Consider the following 19,996-nt stretch of genomic DNA (forward strand, 5'->3'; position numbering starts at 1 on the left):
CTAGGTATTGATCAAGATGTGTGAGACTAGATGAAAATGGAAAAAGTATGGAAGACCAAGGGTTGGATGGAATGTAAATGAATCTGAAGTGTACTTGCAATGTCCAAAGTGTAAGACCAAGTATGTATGTAGTAGAGTAGGTGTGACTTCCAAAGAGAGGATAGTTTCTCTTGATGAGGTAAGTTGACCTTGACTCTAAGTAAGACCAAATGAGACCCAAAGGTGATAGACCTTGATGAGGGACCACTTAGCAAAGTGTTGTTGTATGTAGTGTGTTGACAAAGTATGATGAGGACAAGCAAGTGACCTTTTGACTCAAGTTTAGACAAATGTAAATTTAATGCAAGATGTAAAGCATTGATGGACTTTGTGAGACCCAAAGACAAGTTGAATGCTAGATGAAAACCCAGAGAAACAACCTAGGAAGCTCAAGAATTCTGAAACTGATTGCTCTTGTTTGCTGGACTATAAAATTTTTCCAATTTGTGAAGTTGTTGGTTGTGACCAAATCTGAATGTTTGACTGTTTTTCATGACAAGAGGATAGATTGATGATGAGGACTCAATGTTTGCAAGTGTTTAGACTGGCAATGACTTCAAGAAAAGTGTGTTGTTTGATGTAAAAAATGTTTTGCATACACTTGAAGACACAAAAGACACAATGTTTTGCTATTTGGTCTTGAATGTTTTGAATGTTTAAAATAAGTCAAGCACAATTCTTATGGCTGGCCAAGACAATAGTTGTTGATCCCACATGGGGTTTTACCCCCGAGGGTATGCTATTCAGAGTGGATACTTAGACGCTTGACCTCACTAGCTCCACCCTCGGCACTCACTCTCAGGTCAGTCAAGCATCAATCCCCACGAAAACTCCCCGTGGCGAACTTTGTATCTCTACTAAGAACCGTATGTGTGTGGGCCGCTACCAGAGGTCCGACCTCCTACCCCAACAACTAGAAGGATTTGGGCTTCTAAAACAAAAAGGTGCTAGTAAGGGCATCCGCTCGTGTGGCCATACATGTGGCACTTTCAGCTTTGTAAATACAGAAGGCTCCCAGCCAGTAGGGGTTACGCCCTACAACTGATCAAATAAATTTGATCAAACGGGTTTATGGGGAGACATAGTGTCGGTATGAACTAATCAGCACACGTTATCCATAGTTTTCACCATGAATACAGTTGTTTATAGTGGTTTGAAAGAGGTGGGTTTTCCTCGCTACCACTTGGGTCATTCTCTTCTCACTAGTAGTCCTAATGACCACACGGGAAGACAGGCCCTCTAAAGATTAAATAAAAAGAGCCTATTGCTCAAGACACAAAAGACAATGATTCAATTTTAGTGCACCAATTGAAGTGTTTGCTAGTCTATGAAAAAAAGGCACACAATAAAAATCCAAAAACCTTTGCCAAGGACCTGCAACAAAGATTTATTAGTAGTTTGGATTGTTTGAAATAATCACCCCTTCCTGCAAGCACACAAGTTAGGTAAATTTTAGATCCAAAAGACTTTGTGAAATAAGGGTCTTCAATAATGCATTTTGTTGACCAATTCAAATATCTGATTCATCATAAAAAAAGACCACTTGTAAAATTTCAAGAGATTTCCAGAAATGTAATAAAATCCAAAAAATTTGCTAATTTGCTCCAAAAATTAAATTTTTATAAAAAATCATAAAAAATTCATATAAAATGAAAAATCGATCCAAAAAATGTCAAATTTTTACTAGAGAGTTTTGATGGTCTTCCAAATTTGCATAAAAAAATTTCTGCAACAAATCCAAGCAGTTTGTGAGATATGAGTAAAATAATGCAAAACCCTAATTTTCAAAGATCTAATTTTTGAGAAATAATTTTGCATCAAATTTAAAATCACAAAGAACAGATCCTATGTATAATTCTGAGATATTTCCAAAAATGTAAGAAAATAAAAAAAATTCGCTAATTTGCTCTCAAAATTAATTTTTTATGAAACTTCATAAAAAATTCATATAAATTGACAAAATGATCCAAAAAATCTGAAATTTTTACTGAATCTTTCTAATACTTTTTCTGACCTGCACAAAACATTTGATGTCAAAATTCGAAGCCGTTTGTGAGATTTGATCAAAATAAGGAAAAACCCTACTTTTTAAAAATCCAATTTTTAGGGAAATAATTTGCATCAAAATTAAAATCACAAAGAATAGATCCTATGTATAATTATGAGAGATTTCCAAAAATGTAAGAAAATCTGAAAAATTCTCTCATTTGCTCTCAAAATTATTTTTTTATGAAAAATCATAAACAATTCATAGAAAATGAAAATGTGCTCCAAAAATTTTGAATTTTGGATTGAGAGCTCTTGATACTTTCTTCAACCTACAAAACAAATTTGGTGCAAAATTTCCAAGCCACTTGTGAGATATGATCGAATCTCTCCAAGATCTTGATTTTGTGTCCAAAACCCTAGCTGCACAAGATTATTCTCCAAATTGTTTTACAAAACAACAATATAGGGTTAGAAAAATCTGCAAAAAAAATACAGATCTAACAAAAATCTATGTCCCACGGGGTGTGCCAAAATGTATATGGTGAAAATGGATAACAATAATAACGATATTGAAAGGCTAAATGAATTCAACCACAAAACCCTAGCCTAACAACAACAAAGATCCACCATAACATATGAAGATTACCTAAGACAATGCAAATCAAATGAAATCACAAAGATTATACCATCACATGTCCAATAGGGTTTGGATCTCCATTCTTCCTATCTCCATTGATCTTGTTTGATGTATTTGCTCTCAGATTTTATGTGCACAAGAGCTCAACAAAGAACGCAATGTGGTTGCAAGTAGGATCGCATATGCCAAGTAGTCAATTGATCAAGTAGTTAGGGTTTGATAATGAAGGAAGCATCTCCTTATATAGAAGACACTATATGAAATGGACGGATAAGATTGAGAGGTGTAAAAGGAGGTCGGTTATGATTAGAGGGTAGGTAAAAGAAATAATAAAATAATGAAAGGGGTAGGTAGTGTATGAATTAAGAGATGAATGATATGTGTCATGGGTAGAAAAGGTTAATGAATTAATTAAATAAATAAAGATTTATATAATTAATAGAAGAAGTGGGATCAATTAAATAAATAAGATATTTATTTAATTTAGGAAAAGGATAATTTAAATAAATAAATGTATTTATTTAAATGAGAAATAAGGCTAGAAGAGGATAAATGAATTAATTAAATAAATAAAGATTTATTTAATTAATAGAAAAATTAAGCTAGATAATTAAATAAATAAAATATTTATTTAATTAGACTGGACAATTTTGGGTGTCTACAAGTTCCACTATGAGGATCAACATCAAAAGGACTCCCATGCTAATTTTGATGAAGAGAGCTTGCAAAATGTGAGTGAACTCTTTGATGAGAGGTCCTATGTGCATGAGCAAGAAGATTCAAAAGATGAAATGGATCTACTCTTGATTGATGAGGTGGAAACACCTAATGTTGGCAACAAGGAGGTGCATGAGTGTTTTCAGCTTGTAGGACAACCATCTGCCCATTTGACGAATCATGCATCCAAGGTATGTCATGATGGATGCTACAATGAATATGGATGTGTGTCCATCAAAGAGCATAATAGTCATGTATTGATTAATAATGAATGTTTTCAGTTGTTTGGTGAGTGTGTAATGCAATGTGACTGGGGTGATAAGAGCAGCAATATGAATGATACACTAGCTGATAGTATGACTTATTATTCCTGTGATCCGAATGTTTTCAATGATTGTTTCAGATTGGGCATAGTGAAGTCAGAGGGAAGCCATATTTTTTATTGGGGTAAGTTTTAGTTCTACTTGTTTGGTGGACCGAGACCACCCATTGGATGTTAAAATCAGATTTTTTAGAATTAATAACACAGTGATTGAGTGGCCCAATGGAATAGGCACTAGGTCTACTCCTCTAGAAATCTAGATCCTCACTTTCACCTAAGGGTTAAAACATCCCCAAGATAGAGCCATTGTTAGAAGTGATAAAAATTGTCTTTTTATTATGCCTTTCCTATTATTCTCAATCCCTAGCATTCAGGTTTTAAAAGGGTTTTCGTCTTGCTACATTTTCCCTTTGATCTCCTCGGGTTGTATCATATTTTTGCAGTTGACTTTTTTATACTAGTGACCTAGTCTTAAGTCATGGTCGAGAGGCTTTTATATCGTCTGTTTACGGGGCCCATGCATTAGAAGTCACCGCTTGAAGTTGGTGCTTTTAAATTTTATTATGTCCCTAAGTGCTGCAAAAATCTTTGATACATAAAGTCTTATAATCCCCTAGAGAGGCCTCTCTCACATGGTCGTGTTACCCATAGTTAATTTCCACATGCTCAAAAGATTCACTTAAGTGTCTGTTTTAGTATCACTATTGTGTGGTATTAGCTTATCAAAGGAAATATGAGGACATTGCTTACCCCGCGAGTAAACTTGCAACGAGTCTTGACCCTGCAGGATAAGAAAGTATCATTACTCAAAAAAAGGACTTATCCTGGAGCATATTTAAAGCAGTGATAGAGTATCGCAGAGTAAGGGGGAGTCCAAAATAACAAAGGAATTCTTATCCCACAGTTGTCATCGAGGTAACAACAGTTACCTAAGTGTTTCTACAGCATAAGATAAAAAGGTTAGAAGAAATGTATGGGCGAGTTTATCCTATGTGGTGAGGAGACAAAGAAATTTGTAGTGCAGAACAAGAAAGGAATGAAGGAACAAGGAAGGAATGAAGGAACAAGGAAGGATCTCCTTATTTTGTGCATCCCCGCGAGGATAAGGAAATGACCATGGGATAAGGAAACATAAAGGAAAAAGATGAAAGTCTTATCCCGCAAGGGCTTATCCTACGTGGTGACAAAGACCTAGGTTGTCGATGCAAAAAGGAATAGGAGTAAAGATAAAACTGCAATGCAAGACAAGAAAAAAATGTGACAAAGAGGGTTTTCCTTATCCTGCGTGTTCCTCTCGGGATAAGGAAACATAAAGGTGATGGAGAAGCAGCTTATCCCGCGAAGAAAATAAGAGCGCCCCCACAACTCGTGGGATAAGAAAGCGAAGGGACACAGAGATGAATTTCCTTATCCTGCGCGTCCCCGTGGGGATAAGAAAAAGGTCAAAGCCACAGAGGGAGATAGAGCTCCCCATTATCCCGCAGTGAGAAAGAAATAGAATAATGGGCTTGTGGGTTAAGAAAGGATGGAGAAAATGATGCAGCCCATTATCCAGCGATGTTGAAGACCAAACGATGGAATCACAACGACACATAACACGCGTGTTATGCGAATTGCAGAGCACAAACTGATGGTCAAATTGTCCACATGGAGGGTTGACGAAGGTTGAACAGAGGATAGAGGGGAGTATTTTGAGGACGTGGCTTGTGCAGATTGGTCAGATTCCACTTATTGAAAGAGGAGATGATATCGATAGAGATTATTGTGTCGACACGCTGCAGGTAGTTTTTTGCGACCAAATCGGATCGGATCGCAATGAAAAAGCCCAAGAGGGAGATAGAATTTAATGAGGATCAGATAGAAGATCAATTGAGCAGCTCCATAAAATCTGAGGATCTTCTATTGATGAGATTTCACTACCTCGAACACATCAGAGGGTCACTACCCGATGAGATGAAAGGACACAGAGCAGGTATAGATTACTAAATGTAGTAATCCAAATTCAGAGGTCAGTCAAGATGCAGTAGAGGATGAACTAAATGTGGTAGATTTTTGTGAGGCTCGAAGCCCCTACTACTGATTGTCCTTGTGATTTGTGGTCCCATATCCCAGAGGCTATCTTCATGGCTACTTACATTGATTGTTTCCAGGTGGATTGTGTGTAGAGCAGGAGAAGAGACACCTCATAGTGTATTTTGTCCCAGGCAATCAAATTTTGACATGTGTGTCTCACCTGGCTTGTAGCTTGTTTTGCTCCCTTGTGCTTATAAAAGGGAATTCAGGGCTAGTGTGAAGGGGTTGATTCTGAATGAATGTAGTTTTCATTCTAGAAGCAAGGCTTCCATGAAAGTAGTGCTAATTTTTCATGACAGTTGGAGCTTTCTCTCAGTTTGTATTTTTTTATGTTTCAAATAATTTGTTATCTGAATACAAATAGTTTTAGAGGTTTTATTTGCAACTGTCTCTCTTATGTATGCTCTATTTTATGAAATGAAATAATAAAGGATATTTTGTTTTGTCCCTGCAAGTCAAGTGTATAACTTGTTGCTTTGTTTTGTTCAAGGAAGGGATTAATTTGCTTCTTTAAGGTATAGGAATAGTATTGTGTATATCTGAGATTCTTCAGTATGGTTGTTGGTGAAACCAAAAGGGAGAATGTTGATGTAATGCATTAACATTCAAAACTCAAAGATTGCATGTTACCCTATTTAAATGTTAAATCTGCATGTTGTGAGGTTAACTCTGTTGCCCATACAAGGCACTGGTCATGGTTCTTGTTTTCAGTTTTTAGAACTTTTTCATTATCAAAATTTATTTTATTTCTTCATTTATTTTTGCATTAGGAGTAGGATTTGTGTAGACCACCCCCCCCTCCTCAATGAGTTCTTAAATTCTTACAAACTAAGGTTAAATCCATAACTAGGAGTTTATCCATCTTCCTTAGTATTTTTCATTAAGATGATCTGCTATAACATGTAATGTCAAAAGTAGTTGAAGCTAAAAGTTGATAGGACATTGCATAGGCTCACCCACCTTGGTCTCACAGAGCCAGAAGTGCAAGAGATCTCAAATTTTCTGACTAAATCTCGTTCATTGGCCAAATCCTTCCCCGAGTTTGTTGACGAGTTAGTGGTAATTCCTCAAGGACTCGGGGACTATTGGTTTGGGAACCAACACACCATATGACCCCTTTTAAAATCCTAGCACATGACAAAACCCGTTAGGACAGTATGATGTCCTAATGGGTCATATGGTGTCCTAAGAGGTCATATGGTGTTCTAACATGTGTGGGACCTTAAGACCCCATATGACCCCTAACGACACCATATCACACCTTAGGACACCATATCACACCTTAGGACACCATATGACTCCCGAGGACACCTTATGACCAATTTAACATCTTAGTACACGAGATGACCCATTATGACACCATATGACCCCTTAGTCCATAATATGATTTCCTAATGGGTCATGTGGTGTCCTAAGGGGTCATATGGTGTTCTAACACATATGTTGGCCCTTAAGACCCCATGTGACACCTAACGACATAATATGACCCCTGACGACACCATATGACCTTTTTTAACATCCTAGTACACGACATGACCCCTTATGACACCATATGACTCCTTAGGATAATATGACGTCCTAATGGGTCATTTCGTGTCCTTAGGGGTCATATGGTCTTCTCATATGACACTTAACGACACTATATGACCCTTTAGGACACCATATGACCCCTTAGGACACCATATGATCCCTTAGGACTATATGATGTCCATATGGTGTCCTAAGGATTCATATGGTGGTTTAACACATGTGTGCCCCCTTAGGACCCTATATGATCCATAACGACACCATGTGACTCCTCGGGAGACCATATGACCCCTCATGACACCATAAGACCCCTTAGGACAATATGATGTCCTAAGGGGTCATATTGTGTTCTAACACATTTGTGGGCCCTAAGGACCCCATATGATCCCTAACAACACCATATAACCCCTTATGACACCATATGACCTCTTAGGACCATATGATGTATGCATGTTGTCCCAAGGGGTCATATGGTGTTCTAACACATGTATGGCCCCTTAGGACCCCATATGACCCCTAATGACACCATGTGACCCCTCAAGACACCATATGACCCCTTATGACACAATATGACACCTTAGGACAATATAATGTCCTAATGGGTCATATGGTGTCCATAGGGGTCATATGGTGTCCTAAGGGGGTATATGGTGTTCAAACACATGTGTGGGCCCTTAGGACCTCATATGACCCCTAACGACACCATATGACTCTTGAGGGAACCGTATGACCTTTGACAACACCATATGACCCCTTTTAACATCAGAGTACATGACATGACCCCTTATGATGCCATATGACCCCTTAGGACAATATGACATCCTAAGAGCTAATATGGTGTCCAAAGGTGTTTTATGGTATTTTAAATTATGTGTGGTCCCTTAGGACCCCATATGACCCTTAATGACACTATATGACCCCTTAGGACACCATATGATCTTTTATGATCATATGGTATCCTAAGGGGTCGTATGGTGTTCTAACACATGAGTGGCTCCTTAGGACCACTAACGACACCATGTGACCCCTCATGACACCATATGCTCCCGTATGACACCATATGAACCCTTAGGACAATATGATGTCCTAAGGCATCATATGATGTCCTAAGGAGTCATACAGTGTCCTAATGGGTCATATGGTGTTCTAACACATGTGTGGCCCCTTAGGGGCCCATACGACCCCTAACAACACCATGTGACCCCTTAGGACACCATATGACCCCTTATGACACCATATGATCCCTTAGGACAATATGATGTCCTAATGGGTCATATGGTGTCTTACAAGGTCATATGTTGTCCTAAGGGGTTATATGATGTTCAAACACATGTGTGGGTCCTTGGGACCCCATATGAATCCTAATGACACCATATCACCCCTTAGGACACCATATGACCCTTAAGGACACCATATGTCCCCTTTTAACATCCTAGTACATGGCATGACCTCTTAGGACAATATGTTGTCCTAATGGGTCATATGGTGTCCTAAGGGGTTATATGGTGTTATAACACATGTGTGGGACTTTAGGACCCCATATGACTCGTAATGACACCATATGACACCTTGGAACACCATATGACTCCTAAGGACACCTTATGACCCATTATGACACTATATAACCCCTTAAGATAATATGATACCCTAATAGGTCATATGGTGTCCTAAGGGGGCATATGGTTTTCTAACACATGTGTTGGCCTTTAAGACCCCATATGACCCCTAACGATATAATATGACCCTTGATGACACCATATGGACTCTTTTAACATCCTAATACATGACATGACCCCTTATGACACCATATGACTCTTTAGGACAATATGATGTCCTAATGGGGGTGTCTTAAGGGGTCATATGGTTTCCTAAGGGGTCATATGGTGTTCTAGCACATGTTTGGCCCCTATGGACCCCACATGACCCTTAACAATACCATATGACCCCTTAGGACACCATATGATCCCTTAGGACAACATATGACCCCTTAAGACAATATGATTTCTTAATGGGTTGTATGGTGTCGTAAGGGGTCATATGGTGTTTTCACACATGCGTGGCCCCTTAGGACACCACATGACCCCTTGGGACACCATATGACACTAGAGAGGGAGGGAGGGGGCGAGAGAGGGAGATAATGGGAGAGAGATACACCTAAGAGAGGAGAGTGAGATAGTGAGATAAAGGCTTAGAGAGAGAGAGAGAGAGAGGATGGAGGGAGAGAGAGATATAGAGATACCTAAGAGGTGGAGGGAGGAAAGGTGAGAGATATACCTAAGAGGTGGAGAGAGGGATGGTGAGAGAGAGAAAAAGAGGGTGATAGATAGAGAGATCCTGAGTGAGAGGGAGGAAGAGATGGGAGGAGAGTACAAGAGACTAGAGAGAGAGAGAGGTGAAGAGAGGGAGAGAGTGAGAAAGAGAGATAATGGAAAAGGGAGAGAGGGAGAGAATGTAGAGAGATACACCTGAGAGAGGAGGAGAGTGAGATAAAGAGATAGAGGCTAAGATGGAGAGACATAAGAGATAAAGAATGGGAGAGAGAGAGATGGAGAGAGATTTAGAGAGAGAGAGAGAGAGAGAGAGAGAGAGAGAGAGAGAGAGAGAGAGAGAGACTTAAGTGAAAAAGAGAAAGGGAAGGGGGGAGAGGGAGATAATGGGAGAGAGATACACTTGAGAGAGGAGAGTGAGATGGAGAGATAGAGGCAGAGATGGAGAGAGACTTAAGAGAGAAAGAATGGGAGAGAAAGAGAGGGAAAGAGAGATTTGAGAGAGGAAGGGAAAGGGAGGGGGTGGGAGAGGGAGAGAATGGGAGAGAGAGACACCTATGAGAGGGTGAGACAGTGAGAGATAGAGATACTTGAGAGGGAGAGAAAGAGAGACCCCAAGCGAAAGAGGGAAAGAGAGGGATAGACCAAAGAGAGAGAGTGGGTTCAAGGGAGATGGGAAAGAGAGGGAGAGATACCTAAGAGAGGGAAGTAGAGAGGGAGAGACCTAAGAGAGTGAGAGAAGTAGGGGTTAAGGAAGAGAGAGGGAATGCAAGGAAGAGACCAGAGAGTTAATGTTGATACGAGCATGTTGATTACTAAAATTTGACTAAATCTGAAATTTATATGAATACTTCAAAAATTAGAATCTACATTATAACTCCTAGAGATCTGGAACCACTCTAAAACATCTTGACAATATATACATAAAATATAACTTAAAGTATAAGAAAGGAAAAAGACTTATACTTAAATGTTATATTTTATGTATATATTTGAAGAGAGAAAAATATAAATAAAAATGTCACTTATACTTAAATGTTATATTTTATGTATATATTCGGAGAGAGGAAACACTTTGTTCTTTCTATGATGAAAAATTGCTATGAAATGCATTTGGCGTGCACCAAATAAGGCGCACACCAAATTTGGTGAGCACCATTTTTGGCATGCGCCAAACTTATTGCCTTGGAAAACACCAAGTCAAAGGCTTGGATTTACCTTGGTCATCCAACCCAAAGTCTTGGATGCCCTTCTTAGGCCTGAGACATGTTTTCTAGCAAATATTAAAAAATTTCTAACTTTTTTGTTCATGCTCTCCGTCAAGTTTGCACATGTTTCAATGCAATAAAAAAACACCATACAATCGTCAAGCTCTCTCTTATCTATCCAGCCATATAATTCTTTTCAAATTTTGATAATGTTAAGGTCTTCATCCATAGTTTATTTTGTTAGTGTGTCCGTTTTTTTGTCAAAAACCAACATGTTGTATTTTGGTCATAGAATTTTACCCATTTATCAAATTTTGAAACAAATTACATTTTTAGAAGCTAGACTCCATTCTACACAATTAAAAATAATAATTTTAATTTTTTATTAGTTTTCACAAATGTTTTGGGGGAGCATGCCCAAATTTCTACTTTTTAGGATGTGTCCACTTCGGAAATTCGTAAAAATTCAAATATTCATAAAAAAATTAACTACAAAATCTAGCATAAACTTCAATGTGTTAGCTACTTTCTCACCAGAGCAATTTGCAAATTTTTTTTAAAATGTTGATATTTTAGGGGCACCACATTTCATGCTATGTTATTTTTCTTCTTCTGAAAAACAGGACCAATAAATGTGGTGCCCCTTTTTGAAACCCTTAATCTCCTTCATTTTCAAAACAAATTAGTACATTTAGAGAACTTCAACTTTTGTTCTTGTTGCATCTTCAAATTTTGAGTGTACCTATCTTCAATTTCTTGTTGAAGTTCAGACTCTATTGATCTCATTAAAAAAGTGGCATCTTAAGACCCGTTTTTGGTCACCCATCTTTGTGCACTTACCCATTTCTCACATGTGTTAAGCACCATGCATGTCAAAGAAACTCAATTGGGCATAGCAAGTTAAGTTAAGTTGTTGTGCATGTTGAGATAACATAGCAAGTGATAGTTTAGGCTTATGCATGTTTCTTACACTTTAGTGTTACATAGAAGGACAAGAAGAATGCTTACATTCCATGTGGACTAATTTTGTGCATCTATGGCTAGATTGATTTGGATATCTTACACATTGAGGATTGAAATATCTTACATTCATCTGGGACTTATGCATGTTCTCCATTCCTACATAGTTTCGTGCATGCGATGAATGTGGAGATGACTCATGGCAATCTCGAGTAGCCATCCTAGTTATCTACAAGTACATAATATGTGTGTATTTTTATATTGCAAGTTGGATATTTTATGAGATGTCATTTTGCTGCCAAATTGTCTCTAGAATTTTGTTATTATGTAAACTCTTGTAGAGAATTGCAATATGATTGTATTATAATTTTTTATTTTTTTTATAATACACTTGAGTTGAATAATATAGATGAAATAATGTGTAGTTTAGTGTATTTGCAAAATTTTATATTGAAATATGCCACCTATATGTACTAGTTGTTACAATAAAAACAAATTGATCAAAATGAATCCAAAATAAAATATAAAAACACAGATACACAACTTAAACCATCACAACTATAAATCTTCAAATATCGTAATTTAGAAATAAAAATTATATAAATGTCTAACATACTCAATCCTAAATTTTAACTTCATTCTAAATAATTTAAAATTAAGGTTGAAGTTCATTACAGACTATTTAGTGTTAAGTTTAGAATATTTGTCAACTTTTGTATTGAAATAAGTCATTACATGATGTAGTACAATGTCATCATGGAACATTGAAAGTGTTTGTACATAAAATTCACATTTTCTCAAAGATAAAGATAAAAATGAATATTGAATAAAAATATAATGATATGATAATACAATAATAATAATTTAATCTAAATAATTCTTTTTCTTTTGTAAAAAGTTTAAGAAAAATATAAAAATATAATAATATCATAAAAATAATTTAATATTAATTACAATATCATAATATAATGACTAATTACAATATACTAATATAAAAAATTTAAGTAAAATAATAAATAAATGTAATATTTTTAAATTTAATTTACACAATTTATTGAAAATATAAATAAACTAATTACTAAAAAAACAATAATAATAAAAAATCAATCCAAGATAAAGCATAAAAAAAAACATACATATGTACATCTTTAATCATCACAACTATAATCTTCCAATACCATATTATTTAGATAATAAATATAAATTTTAAATTCGTACCAAACTATTTAAGACTAACTATTTTAGAATGAATCATATCGGGCACACTTTCTTTCAACACCATGGATCTTCAAATACCATGGATACCACGGTTTGTCCGAAATTATATGGAAAACCAGAGTTTACTTAGAATCTAAGCTGCCAAGAAATCAATATTTTAGCACACTGCTGAATTTGTTTCACCGCAACTTGATGGGCCTACGCTCATACTAATAATTGTGTGTTCCCACCCGACCCATTAGTCATGCTAATGGTTGTACCCTCATCTTCGTGGACGAGCAAAATCGATTAAAATAGCATACTGATGAGTGCGTACATTTAATTTAAGATTTGCAGAGTCCAGAGATGGCGACAGACATTTGAAGTGATGCCACAACTAGACTCTGTGAGGACCACCTGCTCTGCAGATAATCATTGCTGGATTTTCTGACTTTCTAGTGAACATTGCTTCGTGGAAGCTGAGCTCATTTCCTTTTATTTTCGTTATTTCTCCTGAGGGGAGCATTTATAGGAGGGAAGCTGCATTGGTTGAGATCGAGAGGAAACTTGGGAGATATGGACATGTTAGCAGTATTAGTTGAAAAGTTCAAAGAGTGTAAGGCTTCAGAAGAGTTTGACAAAGAAGGCCTCTTAGAAGCACATGAGAAATCCTTCAAGGAGATGCGGCAGATGGAATCAATGCGAGGGTGTAATACAATGGGGTTTACAATCCGGAAACCGTCGGAGCATTGGCGGCCTTCCGTCCCACTGAAAGGGCTGCGGCCCATTAGAGCAAGGGAGCTTCAAATCGATAAGCACCATAAGGGAAGCGTTGTCATCGGAACGCTGTGTGCTGATCCGCTAAGGATGGTCGCCATTATGACTATCTTGGAAGACCAGTATGGAGATGCTGTTCGACTTGCAATATGCAACACTTCAACCAATCAAAGTGCGAGCAGTCTTTATCCCAAAGTCTCCAAGGTTGCAATCAAACAGCCTTACTTTAAGCAAGGCTCCCAAGATGACGCGCTTATGCTGCGCGTTGATAATCCTCAAAACGTTGAGATTTTGGCTTCCTTTCCAGGTCATTGGCTAAGAGTTTGCTTGAATTGCGCAATAAAGGCAACAAATGCTTCCGAGATGAGGATTGGAACAAGGCGATAGACTTTTATTCCAGATGCATAGATTTGGCTCTCTCGCGCGACAAAATTGATCCCCAAGTTCCCTCTGCTTCCAACATCCAGGAGAAAGTAAAGGAGGCACTTGTGTATTCATATTCCAACAGGGCAGAAGCAAGGATGAAGTTGAAAGAGTACCGGCATGCTGTACAAGACTGTGAAATGGCGTTAGGCCTTGATCAGAAACATCTCAAATCCTTGTTTCGCAAAGGCCGGGCTTTCCATTCTCTTGGAGAATATAAGTTAGCTTGCCAATGCTTTCATAGAGCTCTGGAGCAATCCCCAACAGCAAAAGACATCCAGATGCACTACGAAAAATCAAAAGAACTCAGCTATCGGAACCAGCAAGGTAAGTTCGATCTCTCTGCCTATTTCATAAACGGTTCTAATGCGCCTGAGTTGAGCAATTATATTGGTCCCGTGCTGGTTAAAAAATCAGTAGGGCGCGGCAGAGGATTGTTTGCCACTGACAATGTAGATATTGGAGATTTTCTGCTCGTGGAGAACGCCATTGCATCTAGCTGCACCAAGCTAACAAGATTGAAAGGAGGCCCTGAAAGAGTCATACCTTGTATGATAGAAGTGAAGGCAAAACTTGGTCATCTTAAACGGGATTTGGAGGCTAAAATCATTTCCTGTGCAGCATCATCTCCGAGGATATTACAGCAGCTAGAGTACCTTGCTGATTCAGATGAAATGAAGGTGCCACCCATGGATCTGTTCCGGATAAATAATGCCAGCTGGAATAACTACGATGTTTGCAATCAAGGTTGGGAGCTAGACCAGCATAAACTTGCAAAGATAATGCGAAATGTGGCGTGTCAAATACAAACTACTGAATCAAATAGTGAGCTGAATAGACAAAATGAGCAATATGGTTTGTGGGCACTTCCCTCTTTCATTAATCATTCCTGTTTTCCCAACGCGAATTGCATTGTTGTGGGAGAAGCCATGTTTATTATAGCTGCAAGAAAAATTGCAGCTGGAGAAGAAATAACAATCCCTTACTTTGATACTCTTTTGCCATTCTTCAGACGAGAATCGGCATTTAAGGAATTTAAGTGTGATTGTAAGCGGTGTATATTAGAAAGATCCCTGGTATCATCTGAAGCATCACCGTTGCAGGAAATTGCTAAACTCGTTGATTCCATGGACGCCACCATGCTCTCTGATCTTGAGCTATGGGCAACTGCTATGCGAGTAGAAAACACCATAGACGCCCTGACAACAGAAGAAAAGCAGATGATAAGAGCATCCTTTTTTCGTCTCTATTACAATATTTTTGGGTTACAGCGCGTTCATCCTTATGCCAGGACAACTTTGCCTTCTTTGAGGGAAGTATTCGATGGCATCCAAGAGGTTGTTCCAGGGAATTGTATAAGCTTTGAGTTGTTTGCAAATTTTCCCGTTTATGCCAAGAGTGAAGCTGAAACAGGCAAAGTTCTTTTTCAGAAGGCATTGGAAGTATGCACAACATATATGGGAAGGCACGAAGAGGACCATCTAAAAGCTGTATTGAACACTGTTGCAACAGACGTCTTCAAACCGGGACTTACTGTGTTCGGTTTAAGTGATTCAATAGTTAAGCTTCTCTTCTTGGAGCAGTAGCTGTGGTTCTTTCAGTAAAGATGGGCAGAGCTTTTCTTTGTTCTTAAAATTATAGTAGATATTATATTTGACTTGTAAATCTCAGATACAGAATATAAAAGTTGTGCTGCATGTCGGTCTCATATGTCCAGCATATATGGGTATGTTAGTGTAACATATATAGGTAAACCTAATAGACGGCATTAGTTCCATTACCATAGTCTATGTATTATAGATTGGTTTTCTTATGAATTTTAGCATGTATGTATTTCAATCAATTCAGCAGCAATCCAAAAATGAAATACAAAATTATGTATATTGCTCTATGTAAATGAATATATATATGATATTTTTCTTATTAGTATCTGATTATGGCATTGTTTATCTGATATTAAGGAGTCAACTGTATGTTATAATTTTTTATAACACGAACCATTTTGCAACTCTCCTGTGTTTTAGTTTTGAAGTCCCCTAAAAGCTATGCTCAGAAATTTTAATTTTCTTAGGGTTTTGTTTTCAACTTCTGCAATTAATCAGTCAACTTCGGTTATTTCTGGGATCTGATATATTCAGTGACTGATCCATTGAAAACCTTGCGTTAGTTAGGGTTTTACTGTTCAACACTAAAAACAATAGATCAAAACTCTTCTGTTTTTTCCGGTAGTTTTTGTTTTTTCTAAAATAACAAAACCTTAATTTTTTCTAGGTTTTTGTTGTTGAATTCTGTGAAAACTTAATCAAAATCCTCTTTAATCTTTCAAAAGCTCTTTTGTATCTGAAATTTTGTATGATGTTCAGTAGCTTCTGGAGTTATGGTGTAGAATTTGGTCAAAATTCTTTCGGAGCCCAATTTTTAGTTCTTTTGTCCTTCGGCACATGTCCATACTCTGTCCATAGTTCCCATTTCAGCACGGGTAAGCAGGATGCTGGTGAAAGTTGAATTTTCTTGAAAAGATCAAGGCATTTGATTCAAATTCTTCAATGTTCATGTTAAATATTTATCTTGATAGAAACGGTCGTTGATTATTTTTCACTCTGTCCATTCTACGATTGGATATGAAATAATTGGCAACTGTGCAGGCACTCCATTCAGCCCCTTGATGTGTCTCATAAACCAGGGTTACAGATGCTATCTTTTCAAGTATTCCAATCGGTTCCTGCAACTTTTGGATTCTCTTTCTTTAGGATACCCTGCTGTGCAAACAATACAGACATTGCAGGCTGTTTTTTGTCAATGCAGGGAGAGTTATTCATTTGAACTCAAAATTCGGTCTTTTAAGCTCACAAGATCAGATATTTTAAATTTTGAATTCTAATAGTTGCATGTAAGATTTGCTTGATAACTCCTCTCAGAACTTCAACAACCTTTTACCAGTCATCAATCTTAATTGATAGACAGGGATTTGGAGAAGCAAAAGAGCACATTTGTTCACCGTGGAAGGAAGGTCTGCTTAATTTAGTGATCTATATGAATTTTCATTTGATGGATCGATTTTTTAATGCATAACTTAATTCTTCATCATCGCGAGCTTGGAATCCATAATTCTGTAATTCATAGCATGCATGAGTCTTTTCTTGTTCTGTGCACGGTAGTGGGCATCTGTTCAGATTTTGGCTCTTAACTGTTTAGAAAGAATAATAAACTGGACGACTATTTTTCATGAGTAAATCATTGCTTTCTCATTCTTCCACTCGTGACCCACAAAAAAATGTTTAATGGTGACTAGAGGTAGTTATTGTAAGAAAAAATTGTGTGGAATCCTGCTGATTTTGAAAGTTGTAGGAGATGTTTTCTAATTTTGTTGTAGTTGGATTTTTTATCATTTGAGATTTTTTTAAGAAATTTAGGAAGGGTACTAATAGTTGTCTACTCTAATTTACAATGAACATGGGAATATTTTTATGCATAAACAGGTCAAAAAGTAGTCATTTAAATTTGTACAACAAATCCAATACATATTCTTCTAATACAAACTTACAAATGTGTTATGGTCCATGGGTATCAATAAAGTTGCACAATTCTTTTAGTTAAATAATTTTTCTAACTACTAGATATACAATTGAGCAACTAATGGTACATTTTAGTGGAATCTTAATTAGCATGTATCAATGAATAGTTATTGGAACATGGGTGGCTTCTAGATCCTTTCTAATAGATAAGATCAAGGGAACACTATTTAAATAATATCAAAGGAAAGAAATTTCTTTTGATTTGTAAACTGATTCATATGTAACTTTTTGAAGTAAGGGAGGCCCTTGTGTATTCATATTATACGGATTTCAAAGTAATAGTATATCACTTTTTTCATTGAATATCACATAAATGATATAATTGAGTTAACAATTTTTTATTTTTTTTACTAATCTAGAGTATCCAATTGAATGCTAATTATCCTATTTTAAAACTTTTATTAAGATGACACCATAAAATTTGATTATAGAATGTGATAAAGTCATTGACTAGAATTGCTAAGAGGTGCAACACTTGTGTCAAAAGGACACATTGTATAGATGAATATGTAATAGAACATTACCCTCATTTTCATTAAAATGATAACTTTGAGCTAGGGAGAGAATATATAAATAAAAGTGTGAAAGAAAGGGCAATAATGATGAGTAGCTGATGGATACATGGGAAATGATGTAAATAGGAGCGAAATTAGCATTAATAGAAATCTAGCAATGGACCAAGCTTAAAAGAAGAGTTTGTGGCTTAAATCATTAAGGAATTCCTAGATCAAAGTGGGTACACAACTAAATGAGTAATATACTGGGCATGCTATTATTTGAATATACATCCCAACCATACCACTCTATAACAAACATTTCCTTTTGGCCTAAATTAAAAAATTTAATTTTCTTAACTCATTCTATATTTTAGATATTCTTGCAATTATAGTCATATACACTTGTACTTTTCTTTGAAATGGTGCTCTAAAAATCATAGTATTTTTCTTAATACTTATTGAATTGGGCTAATGTTCTTAAATAGGAGATGTTACTTGTTATTCTAGTCAACTCAAACTAATATTTTTCATTTTTCACTAAGAATTCTTAGGCTCTTCTTCAAGCCATGAATTTTACCTGTCTCTACATAAAGGAAATGAAAATATAAGTCACCTTTAGTTTGTGTATGGTGTAGTTATATTAAATAGAGCTCTTTAGATGGAGAAGATAGATAACTCAAGAGAGTGTTTGAGAGGTGTACAAGAGTGGTAGAATAAATTATTAATCAAAAAATAAAATCGATATATCTTTTTTGTCATTGACTAGAAGGTTTGCAAGGATTATATATTTTGAAGAGGTTGGAATTTGCAAGAAAGCCACCAATTTGAAAAGAAAATCCCATGTGGTAAAGGAAAAGTGGGGAGATAACAAATTTATAAGAAAGCCTATTTATATTTGTTACTATCAATTGATCCAAGAAGAAATGTGATCATAATTTTTCTTAAATTGTTTGTCATTTGATGAAGTCTATAGTATTTCATGCTCTGCAAAAAGGATTAGAAAATCTGTTTGATGGCAACACACACAAGAGCACAAGAAACAAATGTTAGTGTTAGCAACAAAAGATTATCCTAAACAGGCATATCAAGAGAGATATTAAGCATGAAATAGAAAGCATATAAACATAGAATAAAATAGCTAATCAAGATGCTCATAGTTGCTCCTCCCTTGTTCCTCCCTCTCCAAGTCCCAAATGAGTGTAGCTCTCAGCTTTTAGCACTAGCCATGGATGCCATATGGAGATTCAAGATGGTTGAATATGATAAGCAAATGCTATGCAAGTGTAGATAGTGATGCTATGAAAAAGCTCTATGCTAATACCAGTATAACAACAATACTCTAATGCTTCCTTCTTTGCTTGAGGAGAAGGGTTCTATTTATAGAAGAAATGGGGAAATGAAGGGTTAAGATTGAGCAATCTTAACAAGGGTTAGGATTGAAAGATATTCAATCCATGTGAGACTTTCAACCCAATCCCATGTTGACAAGTGTCACCATGAGGAGGCTTGAGAGGAGAGATAAGGAGCATTAAATGCTTGAGGGGACATGATGGCTACCCTAGTCAAAGAAATAAATGCTTTGAAGAGACACATGGGTTACATGAGGGTTAAGTTAGGGGTCAAAGTCCTTAACCATGGGTGCAAGTGGAATTAACCATTAATGGTTATGTAAGAGCCATAAGTGGTTTGGAAGACTTTAGAGGTTAATTTGTTGAACACACAAAGCATTAATTACTTTTCAAAGACTTTGAGGGCTTTGAGAAGTGACTCCAATTTGCTTAGGAATGT

General features: G+C 36.6%; 2 protein-coding genes across 2 annotated transcripts; both read left to right on the top strand.

Annotated features, from left to right (window-relative positions):
• The first annotated feature begins 13,512 nt into the window (after positions 1-13,512).
• LOC131875176 (uncharacterized) lies at positions 13,513-14,100 on the top strand. Its single transcript, XM_059219213.1, has one exon. It carries the CDS (start codon positions 13,513-13,515, stop codon positions 14,098-14,100), a length of 588 nt encoding a protein of 195 aa, XP_059075196.1.
• A 176-nt stretch (positions 14,101-14,276) lies between these two features.
• Positions 14,277-15,916, top strand: LOC131060441 (uncharacterized). The gene has a single exon (XM_059219214.1). The coding sequence runs from the start codon at positions 14,277-14,279 to the stop codon at positions 15,720-15,722; it is 1,446 nt and encodes a 481-aa protein (XP_059075197.1). The 3' UTR covers positions 15,723-15,916.
• The last annotated feature ends 4,080 nt before the right edge of the window (positions 15,917-19,996 follow it).

The sequence above is a fragment of the Cryptomeria japonica genome, chromosome 4 (assembly GCF_030272615.1).
Source record: "Cryptomeria japonica chromosome 4, Sugi_1.0, whole genome shotgun sequence".
NCBI classification, from domain to species: Eukaryota; Viridiplantae; Streptophyta; class Pinopsida; order Cupressales; family Cupressaceae; genus Cryptomeria; species Cryptomeria japonica.

Excerpts from the sequence above, each read along its gene's own strand:
- LOC131060441 (XM_059219214.1), top strand. The coding sequence starts at position 14,277 with ATGGCGTTAGGCCTTGATCAGAAACATCTCAAATCCTTGTTTCGCAAA.
- LOC131875176 (XM_059219213.1), top strand. The coding sequence starts at position 13,513 with ATGGACATGTTAGCAGTATTAGTTGAAAAGTTCAAAGAGTGTAAGGCT.